The sequence below is a fragment of the Oncorhynchus nerka genome, linkage group LG18 (assembly GCF_034236695.1).
Source record: "Oncorhynchus nerka isolate Pitt River linkage group LG18, Oner_Uvic_2.0, whole genome shotgun sequence".
Taxonomy (NCBI): domain Eukaryota; kingdom Metazoa; phylum Chordata; class Actinopteri; order Salmoniformes; family Salmonidae; genus Oncorhynchus; species Oncorhynchus nerka.
The window spans coordinates 21099473-21113657 of NC_088413.1; the positions used below are offsets into that span (position 1 = coordinate 21099473).

General features: G+C 43.1%; 1 protein-coding gene across 5 annotated transcripts; it reads left to right on the forward strand.

The window, feature by feature from the left end:
• The first annotated feature begins 74 nt into the window (after positions 1 to 74).
• On the forward strand, positions 75 to 14166 carry LOC135561812 (gastrula zinc finger protein 5-1-like). 5 transcript variants are annotated; one of them, XR_010459663.1, is made up of 6 exons: positions 75 to 840; positions 1340 to 1476; positions 1725 to 1937; positions 3355 to 3570; positions 8475 to 8675; positions 12945 to 13025. XR_010459663.1 is itself a non-coding variant. In XM_065003718.1 (5 exons), exons 1-5 carry the CDS (start codon positions 543 to 545, stop codon positions 13014 to 13016), a joined length of 936 nt encoding a protein of 311 aa, XP_064859790.1. In that variant the 5' UTR covers positions 75 to 542; the 3' UTR covers positions 13017 to 14166. The 5 variants fall into 5 exon arrangements, 4 of the variants coding, with proteins under 4 accessions (XP_064859790.1, XP_064859789.1, XP_064859787.1 ...); XM_065003718.1 differs by lacking the exon at positions 8475 to 8675 and having other exon boundaries at positions 12945 to 14166; XM_065003717.1 differs by lacking the exon at positions 12945 to 13025 and having other exon boundaries at positions 8475 to 10290.
• Positions 14167 to 14185: the final 19 nt, after the last annotated feature.

The window sequence follows — 14185 nt, forward strand, 5'->3', positions numbered from 1 at the left end:
CTATATTTCCAAGATACATTAAGATATCCTGATGCTGTTTGCCTGTGTATGTGGGGCAGACAGCAAATATTGGGTTACATATGGTTATGTGGGAATGCCACTTCCAGCCAGGCATTATTCTGCACTTTGCTTAGTTTAGGGCGTTTGTCACAATATCTATCAATTAACCACTTCTTCAGCAAAATAATTTTACACAATCACCCATTTTAATACATGACAGCCATTATAGATGTGGAAAAAAACATGTTTTGTAATAGCTCGGGTTGGGGCCACAAGCCTCGTTTTTTTTATTACTTAGCTACAACGTTGTTGTGATGGAGAACTCCTGTACAGTAGGTGGCGGTGTTAAACTTTAATTGCACAGTCCAGCATAATGATGAAAAGGAAAGAATCACCGGCTACAAACAAAGCTAGCGATGTTTCGTTTCTGATAGGATTGCGTTTATTTTAATAGCAAACTAGATCCTGTAGATTATTATAATATTATAGAAAACACAAAGACTGTTTTCATATTGAAAAGGGACCAAAAGCGTCGGGGGACAATGTCGGGTTCCGTGGTCGAGTTCCAGGCGCAGATAGCCTCAATCATGGAGGTGCTAGCCAACGCGGCTGTTGCCGAAATCTGCAAAGTTGTTGACGATGGCTATGCGGTTGTACACCTGAAAATGTCCCAAAGCCACAAGGAGAACGAATTTCTCCGGAGGAAAATGAAATTGATGGAACTTCAGATCGCGAGGTTTCGATCAGAGAGAACAAAGTCTTCAGAGGGGTCCGTCCACAACCGCTTCCATGGAATACGCCTCATAAACAGACACAACCATCGTGAGACGGCAACGACAGGTTGGTGATGATAAATTTGACCGTGTACACAAAGAACATCCTAGAATCAACATTATTGAAAATAATATAATTATTATAATAATTATTTTAGAAATCCTTAGCCCTTCTTGAAGGCGCAGAAGGCCCATTGTCACCCACTGTGTATGTGGTAGCACTCATTTGTAGAGTGGCTCTATTGTTCCTCACAGCATGATTTTTTCACTATCCTTAAAGTCTAAATAATCCCTATGTTGTACTGAACTGTGAACCCAGAAATACATTAGAGCAGGTGTTGTAAATGTTTTGTACACTCAGTGTATGCCATGCTTACTTTGTACTGTCAACACAGCTAGAATCATTCCAGCTCTATAGACACATTATAATATGTCATACACGTATTATGCTCCACTTGTTCTTTGTAAAAACACCATTGATGGATGGGGTCATATGGAAGATGATCATCATTTTGTTAACATCATAGTTATTCATTATTTATTTTTTACCTCCCCTTTATTTCCAGGACCTACTTTGCAAAGCAGAGCCAGACTTTCCAACAGGAGTTTTGGGAACAGCAGTATTCAAAGAGACAGACAGCCCATAGACGTGGATCAAGACGATGTCTCTCCATCAAAGCATATGGATGCTACAAGTGATGAGGTAAGTTCCAATTTTAACAGACGATTTTAGACTGTCACAGACTTATGTCTATTTTAGTCTCGGACACCAGAACGCTTTGCCTGGGAATGAGGTCATGTCTGTATAGCTGTGTATGTCAGCACATTCTAACACAATAACAAGGCAACTACTATGGCTTTCACTAAATCCCATGTCATGCCCATATCTCCATTCAGAAGATAGTCTATGCTCTGTCTCACTCACTCATCTCTCCCACTTAACCCCATCAGCAGTCAGCAGAGACAGAGGAAGGGGAACCAGACCTGCTGATCATCAAGGATGAGGGAGTCGCAGACGACCAGAAATCTAGGTCCAGCCACCCGGCCAGAACAGTGGAGGGCAGCAGAGAACTAACCACCCAATCGGCTGCAGCGACCAGCAAGGATCCCGCCTTCCAGCTCAGTGGCCCCAGAGGCAACAACTACAACAACACCGCTATGGAGGTCAGTGGATCTGACGCCGTCCTCCTCCAATCAGAAACAGGGAATGTGTACCAGGGACCACAGCAGGACACAGGATTTGAACCCAAAGCAGAGAGGCAGAGTCTGGACACTAAGTGTGACATGTACGGGGGCCTCAATCTCTTAAGAGATTCTTTAAACCAGGTGTGGAGAGAGGTAGTAGCGACGGATGATGGCGCCTCTGCTGCTCACACTAAAGTAATGGACCTAGGGAGTGGCTCAGTGGACCCAGAAACACAGACTAGCTCAACCATGGAAGGGTTAGAAAACCACAGGTTTTCCCCCAAGTCATTCCATTCTTCATCAGAACATGTGATAGTGATTGACTCTGTATCCAGTGTGCAGCAGGTAGATAGAGATTTAGAGTGGGGTCAGGTGGGTACATCTACTACACCACAGGTCAATGCGACTGAAAATAAGCAGGGAGTGGGAGTGTTTAACAGAAACTCACCAATGAATCACCACGATTCGATGAGAGACAACATGACGCAATTTGTTTCACCCGGCTTCCGGCCCTCAGAGATAAATACAGAAATGCATCTTGGCACAGGTGAGGCCAACAAAGATAGTTGGTGTTCGTTGGCAAGCCTCCAGAGACACTCTGAAATACCAGGAATAAGAGTTCAACAACCAGCTCATACCTCACTTCCTGTCTGCCATTTTAGACCAAGCGCCACAACTTCCTCTAACTCCAGTAATCTAGCCACAGATGTTTCACCTGGCACTGTAGAACGACCGTACGGTTGCCCGAGCTGCTATAAGACGTTTGTCCAAGAGAGTGACTTGCGGCGGCATGCAGTCATCCACACCAGAAAGAGGACGTTCTCCTGCATGTTGTGTGAGAAGAGCTTTGTGTGCGCCAGCCATCTCCAAGTTCACCAGAACGTCCACACTGGGGAGAAGCCCTTCAGTTGTGCACAGTGCGGGCGCAGGTTCTCCCACTCCAGCAATCTGAATAGACATCAGAAGCTTCATCATTGAGAAGCAACACAGAATCAAGAGATTCCTATGTAAAAAGAAGCTATGGATTAGCATTATGTCAGTTCGTTTTATAGCAACACGCTATGAAAGTCCTGCCTACTTCCTGGATCACATCCCTTGCTGTTTTTGAATGGGATTTAAGAGTATATAATAAAATTCATGAAAACAGTCTTAAGATATATGTGCAGTTATATTTGTATTAATGGAATACTTTATTTCTGTCCAATGTCTTTATGAAGGTTTTTGTGCAACATACAAAAGGTGGAGTTTACCCTCCACTACAGCACTGATTACAACGCAATAACAACAAGACAACTACTATGAATTTTCCAAAATCCCATGTCATGCCCATATTTCCATTCAGTAGATAGTGTATGCTCTGTCTCACTCACTCATCTCTCCCACTTAACCCCATCAGCAATCAGCAGAGACAGAGGAAGGGCAACCAGACCTGCTGATCATCAAGGTGGAGGGAGAAGCAGATGACCAGGACTCTAGGATCAGCCACCCAGCCAGAACAGTGGAGGGCAGCAGGGAACTAACCACCCAACTGGCTGCAGCCACCACAGAGGACTCCGCCTTCAAGTCCAGTGGCCCCAGAGGCAACAACAATTACAACAACATCGCTATGGAGGTCAGTGGATCTGACGTCGTCTTCCAATCAGAAACAGGGAATGTGAACCAGGGACTCCAGCAGTACACAGGATTTGAACCCAGAGCAGAGAGACCGAATCTGGACACTAAGTGTGACATGTACGGGGGCCTCAATCTCCTAAGAGATTCTTTAAACCAGGTGTGCAGAGAGGTAGTAGCGACTGATAATGGAGCATCAGCTGCTCACACTAAAGTAATGGACCTAGGGAATGGCCCAGTGGGCCTAGAAACACAGAATAGCTCAGACATAGAAATGAGAAGTGTAGGGTTAGAAAACCACAGGTTTTCCCCCAAGTCATTCCATTCTTCATCAGAACATGTGATAGTGATTGACTCTGTATCCAGTGGACAGCAGGTAGATAGAGATTTTGAGTGGGGTCAGGTCAATGGGACTGGAAATACGCAGGGAGAGGGAGTGTTTGAGAGGAACGCACCTACGATGGCAAGCCTCCATAGACACTTTGAAATACCAGGAAGAGGAGTTCAACAACCAGCTCATACCTCACTTCCGGTCGGCCATTTTAGACAAAGCGCCACAACTTCGTCTCACTCGAGTAATCTTGCCACACACGTTAGACCGGACACCATAGAGCGATTGTACGGTTGCCTGAGCTGCCATAAGAAGTTTGTCCACGAGAGTGACTTGCGGCAGCATGTGGTCGTCCACAACAGAAAGCGGGCGTTCGCCTGCAACTTGTGTGAGAAGAGCTTTATGTCCCGCACCGATCTCCAAATGCACCTGAATGTCCACACTGGGGAGAAGCCCTTCAGTTGTACACATTGCGGGCGCAGGTTTTCCCACTCCAGCAATCTGAAAAGACATCAGAAGCTTCATCATTGAGAAATTGGACAGAAGTAAGAGATTCCTATTGAAAAAAGCTGTTCTAGCAATATCATGAGTTCAAACTTGATTTGTTCTACAGTGCATTCGGGAAGTATTCAATCTATACACACTACCCCATAATGACAATACAAAACAGGTTATACATTTTTGTGTGTGTATATATATATAATATATATAAATAAATAAAAACTGGAAATATTACATTTACATAAGTATTCAGACAGTCTGTACTTTGTTGATGCATCTTTGGCAGCAATTACAGTCTAAGTATTCTTGGGTATGGCGCTACAAACTCGGGGAGTTTCTCCCATTCTTCTCTGCAGACCCTCTCAAGCTCTGTCAAGTTGGATGGGGAGTGTCGCTTCACAGCTTTTTTCAGGTTTCTGCAGAGATGTTTGATAGGGTTCAAGTCCGGGCTCTGGCTGGGCTACTCAAGGACATTGAGACTTGTCCCGAAGCCACTCCTGTGTTGTCTTGGCTGTGTGCTTAGTGTCATTGTCCTGTTGGAAGGTGAACCTTCGCCCTAGTCATGTCCTGAGCGCTCTGGGGCAGGTTTTCATCAAGGATCTCTCTGTACTTCGCTCCGTTCATCTTTCCCTCAACCCTGACTAGTCTCCTTGTCACTGCCACTGAAAAACATCCCCACAGCATGATGCTTCCACCAACATGCTTTCCCATAGTGATGAGCAGTTTCTGGTTTCCTCCAGATGGGATGCTTGGCATTCAGTCCAAAGAGTTCAATTTTGGTCTCATCAGACCAGAGAATCTTGTTTCTCATGGTCTGAGAGTTCATTAGTTGCCTTTTGGCAAACTCCAACCGGGCTGTCATGTGCCTTTTTACTGAGTGGCTTCCATCTGGCCACTCTACCATAAAAAGCCTGATTGGTGGAGTGCTGAAAAGATGGTTGTCCTTCGGGAAAGTTCTCCCATCTCCACCGAGGAACTCTGGAGCTCTTTCAGAGTGAACATCGGGTTGTTGGTCCCCTCCCTGACCAAGGCCCTTTTCCCCCAATTTCTCAATTTGACATGGGGCGGCCAGCTCTAGGAAGACTCTTGGTGCTTCCAACTTCTTCCATTTAAGAATGATGGAGGCCACTGTGTTCTTGGGGACCTTCAATGCTGCAGAATTTTTTTGGTAGCCTTCCTCAGATTTGTGCCTCAACACAAACTTTTCTCGGAGGTCTACGGACAATTCCTTCAACGTTATGGCTTGATTTTTGCTCTGACATTCACTGTGAACTGTGTGACCTTTTATACAGACAGGTGTGTGCCTTGCCAAATCATGTCCAAGAAATTGAATTTACCACAGGTGGACTCCAATCAAGTTATAGAAACATCTCAAGGATGATCTATGGAAACAGGATGCACCTGAGCTCAATTTCGAGTCTCATAGCAAAAGGTCTAAATACTTACAGTACCAGTCAAAAGTTTGGACACCTACTCATTCAAGGGTTTTTCTTTATTTTTACTTTTTTCTACATTGTAGAATAATAGTGCAAACATCAAAACGATGAAATAACACACACATATGGAATCATGTAGTAACCAAAAAAAAGTGTTAAACAAATATTTTATATTTGAGATTCTTCAAAGTAGCCACCACGTGGCATTCTCTCAAACAGCTTCACCTGGAATGCTTTTTCAACAGTCTTGAAGGAGTTCCCACATATGCTGAGCACTTGTTGGCTGCTTTCACTTCACTCTGCAGTCCAGCTCATCCCAAACCATCTTTATTGGGTTGAGGTCAGGTGATTGTGGGGGCCAGGTCATCTGATGCAGCACTCCATCACTCTCCATGATCAAATGGCCCTTACACAGCCTGGAGGTGTGTTGGGTCATTGTCCTGTTGAAAAACAAATGATTAGTCCCACTAAGTGCAAGCCAGATGGGATGGCTTATCGCTGCAGAATGCTGTGGTAGCCATGCTCATTAAGTGTGCCTTGAATTCTAAATAAATCACAGACTGTGTCACCAGCAAAGCACCATCACACCACCTCCTCCAAGCTTCACGGTGGGAACCACACATGTGGAGATCATCAAATTTGGACTCATCAGACCAAAGGACAGATTTCCATCCGTCTAATGTCCATTGCTCATGTTTCTCGTCCAAGCAAGTCTTCTTATTATTGGTGTCCTTTAGTAGTGGCTTCTTTGCAGCAATTCGACCATGAAGGACTGATTCACGCAGTGTCCTCTGAACAGTTGATGTTGAGATGTGTCTGTTACTTGAATTCTGTGAAGCATTTATTTGGGCTGCAATTTCTGAGGCTGGTAACTCTAATGAACTTATCCTCTGCAGCAGAGGTAACTCCGGGTCTTCCTTTCCTGTGGCGTTCCTCTTGAGAGACAGTTTCATCATAGCGCTTGATGGTTTTCCCACTGCACTTGAAGAAACTTTCAAAGTTCTTGAAATTTTACGAATTCACTGACCTTCATCTGTAATGGACTGTTGTTTCTCTTTGCTTATTTGAGCTGTTCTTGCCATAATATGGACTTGGTATTTTACCAAATAGGGCTATCTCCTGTATACCACCCCTACCTTGTCACTACACAAGTGATTGGCTCAAACCCATTAAGAAGGAAAGAAATTCCACCAAATAATTTAACAAAACACACCTGTTAATTGAAATCCATTCCAGGTGACTACCTCATGAAGCTGGTTGAAAGAATGTCAAGCATGTGCAAAGCTGTCATCAAGGCAAAGGGTGGCTACTTTGAAGAATCTCACATAAAATATATTTTGAATTGTTTAACACTTTTTTTGGTTACTACATGATTCCATATGCGTTATTTCATAGTTTTGATGTCTTCACTATTATTTTACAATGTAGAAAATAGAACAAATAAAGAAAAACCCTGTAATTTTGTTTTTATTTAACTAGGCAAGTCAGTTAAGAACAAATTTTACCCCGAACTCAGACAACGCTGGGCTAATTGTGCACCGCCCTATGGGACTCCCAATCACGTCCGGTTGTGATACAGCCTGGAATCAAACCAGGGTCTGTAATGATGTGTCTAGCACTGAGATGCAGTGCCTTAGACCGCTGCACCACTCAGGATTCCCCATCGGGAATGAGTAGGTGTGTCCAAACTTTTGACTGGTACTCTATGTAAATAAGTTATTTCTGTTTTATTTGTATACATTTGTGAAAATGTCTCTTTGTCATTATGGAGTTGTGTGTGTAGATTGACAAGAAAAATAGCTTGTCATCCGTTTTAGAGTAAGGCTGTAACGAAACAAAATGTGGAAAAAGCAAAGGGAAGACTTTCCCAATCCAGTGTATGTCTTCAGGATGTTATCCCAGGTCTCTTATGTTTTATAATACACCACGTGGTTCATATTTTACATTATCTGCATACACTTCAACCTTCTCTTATCCACTGTATGTCTTCAGGATGTTATCCCAGGTCTCTTATGTTTTATAATACACCACGTGGTTCATATTTTACATTATCTGCATACACTTCAACCTTCTCTTATCCACTGTATGTCTTCAGGATGTTATCCCAGGTCTCTTATGTTTTATAATACACCACGTGGTTCATATTTTACATTATCTGCATACACTTCAATTTTTTTGCAGACCCCCCCTGCAGTTTTTGTTGATCAATTCCTATAATATAATCAATAAATAATATTCTCACATTGACCCTAAATATACCGAAAAGAAAAAAAGGCAACATGTAAAGTATTGGTCCCATGTTTCATGAACTGAAATAAAAGATCCCAGAAATTGTTCCATATGCTCAAAAAGCTTCTCTCTCAAATGTTGTGTACAAATGTTTACATCCCTGTTAATGAGCATTTCTCTTTTGCCAAGATAATCCATCTACCTGACAGGTGTGACATCAAGAAGCTGATTATACAGCATGATCATTACACAATATATTTTTTTGTGGATGGCAATTTGAATGCAGAGATACCGTGACGAGATCCTGAGACCCACCTCCATCACCTCGTCTTTCAGCAGGATAATGGCCCCTTGTCACAAGGATCTGTATACAATTCCTGAAAGCTGAAAATGTCTGTTCTTCCGTAGCCTGCATACTCGCAAGCATGTTTGGGATGGATCGACATGTACGACAGCGTGTTCCTGTTCCCTCCAATATCCAGCAACTTGAAGAGGAGTGGGACAACATTCCACAGGCCACAATCAACAGCCTGATCAACTCTATGTGAATGAAATGTCACACCAGATACTGACTGGTTTTCTGATCCACGCCTCTACATATTTTTTAAGGTACAGTGTCTGTAACCAACAGATGCATATCCATAGATTAGGGCCAAATGAATTGTTTTTAATTTAATGATTTCCTTATATGAACTGTAACTCAATTGTTGCATGTTGCGTTTTATTTTTGTTCAGTGTATACTGTGTATTCAAATCAAATTGTATTTTTCACATGCGCCGAATACAACAGTTGTAGACTTTACCGTGAAATACGATCCCTTTCCCAACGATACAGTTAAAAAGTAAGAAAAGTTTACCAAATAAAAATAGTAAATTGTAACTCAATAAAATGACAATAATGAGGTTATATACAAGGAGTACCTTGTAACGGATGGGTTGTTGCAGCAGACGACCACACCAGGTTCCTCTCCTATCAACTAAAAACAAGCAGAAGTGGCTCCAGTGGGCACGCCATCACCAACACTGGACAATTGAGGAGCGGAAAAACATCGCCTGGTCGACGAATCCTGGTTCCTGTTGCGTCATGCTAATGGAAGAGTCAGGATTTGATGTAAACAGCATGAGGCCATGGCCCCATCATGCCTGGTGTCAACGGCACAGGCTGGTCGTGTAAGGGTGTGGGGAATATTTTCCAGGCACATGTTAGGTCCCTTAATACCAAAAGGCACATGCTCTTATCCAGAGTGACTTAATAAATGACTACCTGAACTAAAAGACTAGTGCCCCATAGTACTCATTTTGTCATCATGAAGTGCTTTGAGAGGCTAGTTAAGGATCATATCACCTCCACCTTACCTGACACCCTAGACCCACCTCAATTTGCATACCGCCCCAATAGATCCACAGACAATGCAATCGCCAAAGTCATCGCACTGCACACTACCCTATCCGGACAAGAGGAATACCTATGTAAGAATGTTCTTCATTGACTAGTTCAGCCTTCAACACCATAGTACCCCCCAAGCTCATCATTAAGTGCAAGGCCCTGGGCCTGAACACCCTTCCCTGTGCAACTGGGACCTGGACTTCCTGAGGTAGGAAACAACACCTCCACTACGCTGATCCTCAACACAGAGGCCCCACAAGGGTGTGTGCACAGCCCCCTCCTGTACTCCCTGTTCACCCATGACTGCATGGCCACGCACACATCGAAAGTAAATCTTCAAATTTGCAGACGACACAACAGTAATAGGCCTGATTACCAACAATGACGAGACACCCTACAGGAAGGAGGTGAGGGCCCTGGTGGAGTGGTGCCAGGAAAATAACCTCCTACTCAACGTCAACAAAACATGGACACCTACATCACCTGATGTCACAGAAAGGCCAAAAATATCAAGGGCATCAACCACCCGAGGCAGGGCCTGTTCACCCCGCTATCATCCAGAAGGCGAAGTCAGTAGAGGTGCATCAAAGCTGGGAACGAGAGACCGAAAAACAGCTATCTCAAGTCCATCAGATTGTTAAATAGTCATCACTAGCCGGCTACCACCCGGTTACTCAACCCTGCACCTTAGAGGCTACATGTACATAGACATGGAATCAAAGTGACCAGTGTTCCATTATTAATGTTTACATACTGCATATGTATACAGTGCCTTGCGAAAGTATTCGGCCCCCTTGAACTTTGCGACCTTTTGCCACATTTCAGGCTTCAAACATAAAGATATAAAACTGTATTTTTTTGTGAAGAATCAACAAGTGGGACACAATCATGAAGTGGAACGACATTTATTGGATATTTCAAACTTTTTTAACAAATGAAAAACTGAAAAATTGGGCGTGCAAAATTATTCAGCCCCTTTACTTTCAGTGCAGCAAACTCTCTCCAGAAGTTCAGTGAGGATCTCTGAATGATCCAATGTTGACCTAAATGACTAATGATGATAAATACAATCCACCTGTGTGTAATCAAGTCTCCGTATAAATGCACCTGCACAGTGATAGTCTCAGAGGTCCGTTAAAAGCGCAGAGAGCATCATGAAGAACAAGGAACACACCAGGCAGGTCCGAGATACTGTTGTGAAGACGTTTAAAGCCGGATTTGGATACAAAAATATTTCCCAAGCTTTAAACATCCCAAGGAGCACTGTGCAAGCGATAATATTGAAATGGAAGGAGTATCAGACCACTGCAAATCTACCAAGACCTGGCCGTCTCTCTAAACTTTCAGCTCATACAAGGAGAAGACTGATCAGAGATGCAGCCAAGAGGCCCATGATCACTCTGGATGAACTGCAGAGTTCTACAGCTGAGGTGGGAGACTCTGTCCATAGGACAACAATCAGTCGTATATTGCACAAATCTGGCCTTTATGGAAGAGTGGCAAGAAGAAAGCCATTTCTTAAAGATATCCATAAAAAGTGTTGTTTAAAGTTTGCCACAAGCCACCTGGGAGACACACCAAACATGTGGAAGAAGGTGCTCTGGTCAGATGAAACCAAAATTGAACTTTTTGGCAACAATGCAAAACGTTATGTTTGGCGTAAAAGCAACACAGCACATCACCCTGAACACACCATCCCCACTGTCAAACATGGTGGTGGCAGCATCATGGTTTGGGCCTGCTTTTCTTCAGCAGGGACAGGGAAGATGGTTAAAATTGATGGGAAGATGGATGGAGCCAAATACAGGACCATTCTGGAAGAAAACCTGATGACTGGGACGGAGATTTGTCTTTCAACAAGACAATGATCCAAAACATAAAGCAAAATCTACAATGGAATGGTTCAAAAATAAACATATCCAGGTGTTAGAATGGCCAAGTCAAAGTCCAGACCTGAATCCAATCAAGAATCTGTGGAAAGAACTGAAAACTGCTGTTCACAAATGCTCTCCATCCAACCTCACTGAGCTCGAGCTATTTTGCAAGGAGGAATGGGAAAAAAATTCAGTCTCTCGATGTGCAAAACTGATAGAGACATACCCCAAGCGACTTACAGCTGTAATCGCAGCAAAAGGTGGCGCTACAAAGTATTAACTTAAGGGGGCTGAATAATTTTGCACGCCCAATTTTTCAGTTTTTGATTTGTTAAAAAAGTTTGAAATATCCAATAAATGTCCTTCCACTTCATGATTGTGTCCCACTTGTTGTTGATTCTTCACAAAAAAATACAGTTTTATATCTTTATGTTTGAAGCCTGAAATGTGGCAAAAGGTCGCAAAGTTCAAGGGGGCTGAATACTTTCGCAAGGCACTGTATGTGTTCTACTGTATTTTAGTCAATGCCACTCTGACATTGCTCGTCCTAATATTCCTTAATTTCATTATTTTACTTTTAGATTTGTGTGTATTGTTGTGAATTGTTAGATACTACTGAACTGTTGGAGCTAGGAACACAAGCATTTCATTACACCCGCAATAACATCTGCTCAATATGTGTATGTGACCAATAAAATTAGATTGTATTTACAGTTAGTGCATTCATCTTAAGATAGCTAGGTCAGACAACCTATCATATCACAGACAAAGTAAGTCCATTTAAAAAAAATGTTTTAGCGATCAGCAAAGTCAGAGCTAGTAAGTGAAGAGCGAGTGTTAGTTCACAAAAGACAATTATGGGAGATTCTGGAGCGTTTTCCACCACCATCAACAACACCACATGATGGAATTTCTCGAGTAAGAAATGTCGCATCCCTCCAGTAGAGTTCCAGACACTTGTAGAATCTATGTCGAGGTGCATTGAAGCTGTTCTGGCAGCTTGTGGTGGCCAACACCCTATTAAGACACTTTGTTGGTGTTTCCTTTATTTTGGCAGTTACCTGTATATTCTCACATTGCGTCCAAATAAAATCAGGGAGTTGGAAGGAAAGGACATTTTCCTATTAAAAATAGAGGGAATTACTGCAGACCAATATTATTTCTAAATGTTTTGAGGACAGAGAAGCTTCAGATTTTCTTTGTCCATGAGTTGAGTCAGTAAAGGAGCAACTTGATTCAATCCATTTGATCAATAATGTAGCCTAGTCACTTTTACCCCTACCCACAAGTACATACTATAATGTATTACCTCAACAACCTCGAACCCAGGAACATTGGATCGGTACTGGTACTCCTTGTATATAGCCTCGTTATTGTTTTAATTGTGTTACTATTTACTTTTTTATTTTGCAAATATTTGTATTTTTAACTGTACTGTTGGGAATGGGCTCTTAAGTAAGCATTTCACCGTAAGATCTACACCTGTTGTATTTGGAGCATGTAACCAATACAATTTGATTTGATTTAGTAATAGCTGAGTTATAATACACCTGTATTTGTTTGGAGAGTTTTGTAGAGCTCATGCCCGTCGACTTAATTACTCCCTCCTCTTTTCAGGCCAAATCTACAGTCAAAAAGGAGTCTGGACAGACAGAGAAGTGTCCCCCTGACTCTCAAAACACAGAGTGAGGGAGAACTGTAGGATCCAGGTCCAAATTGCTAGATTTCAATGGACTGTCCACCTGAAACCGCTTTTTCATCCCCAAGGGTTACTCTCTACCAGGTTCCCTAAAGAGGGAAGGAAGCCCCCTTCCCGAATTTCAACAGGCTCCACTTCTTCATCGAAATGTATAGGAAAGCAGCTGCAACAGCTAACGTCAGCCAAGAGGCAGCTCCGGTGCAGCCACTGCTTCAAGGGCTCCTCCCACAGCCACCAGCTGAAGATGCATGAGAGGGTCCACACCGGAGAGAAATCATTTCACTGTGTCTACTGTGGGAAGTCCTTCACCCAGTCCGGCAACATGAAGAAGCACCACCTCGTCCACACTGGCAGAAGGCCACATGACGTTGGGCTACCCTGAGTGTTCCAGGGTGAGGTTTCCCCAAGGCACAGATCTAGGATATGCTTCCTCTCTCCCAATCCTAACCTTGACTGGTTGTGGAAAATAAAATAAAAATCTAGGGGCAAATTCACACATTCACCCCTTGCATCTAGGGGCAAATTCACACATTCACCCCTTGCATCTAGGGGCAAATTCACACATTCACCCCTTGCATCTAGGGGCAAATTCACACATTCACCCCTTGCATCTAGGGGCAAATTCACACATTCACCCCTTGCATCTAGGGGCAAATTCACACATTCACCCCTTGCATCTAGGGGCAAATTCACACATTCACCCCTTGCATCTAGGGGCAAATTCACACATTCACCCCTTGCATCTAGGGGCAAATTCACACATTCACCCCTTGCATCTAGGGGCAAATTCACACATTCACCCCTTGCATCTAGGGGCAAATTCACACATTCACCCCTTGCATCTAGGGGCAAATTCACACATTCACCCCTTGCATCTAGGGGCAAATTCACACATCTCCACTTGGCGTAATGATAGGCTCGTGGTGTGAAAAAACTCCTGGCCCTGGTCGTAAGGGAAAAAGTTCCACACTTCTGGGGTTTTCAAATAAAAACTGGGTCCATGTGTTAACAGTTTGGAAGGTTTCCACATTGAACACGATCCTCTGTGTGTAGTGGTTGAGTTTTCAGTTCAACTGGCTTGATGCTTGGTCCAGAGTGGACTGCTAATTAATATTATTAAAGGTGAAGATTTTAACCATCCTTGTGATTTGTATTGGTG

What these genes read in the sequence shown, in the direction of transcription:
- LOC135561812 (XM_065003715.1), top strand. Translation starts at nt 543, where the DNA reads ATGTCGGGTTCCGTGGTCGAGTTCCAGGCGCAGATAGCCTCAATCATG. An exon ending in TCGTGAGACGGCAACGACAG is followed by an intron (nt 841 to 1,339) that starts GTTGGTGATGAT and finishes CTTTATTTCCAG; the next exon opens with GACCTACTTTGCAAAGCAGA. An exon ending in TGGATGCTACAAGTGATGAG is followed by an intron (nt 1,477 to 1,724) that starts GTAAGTTCCAAT and finishes TAACCCCATCAG; the next exon opens with CAGTCAGCAGAGACAGAGGA.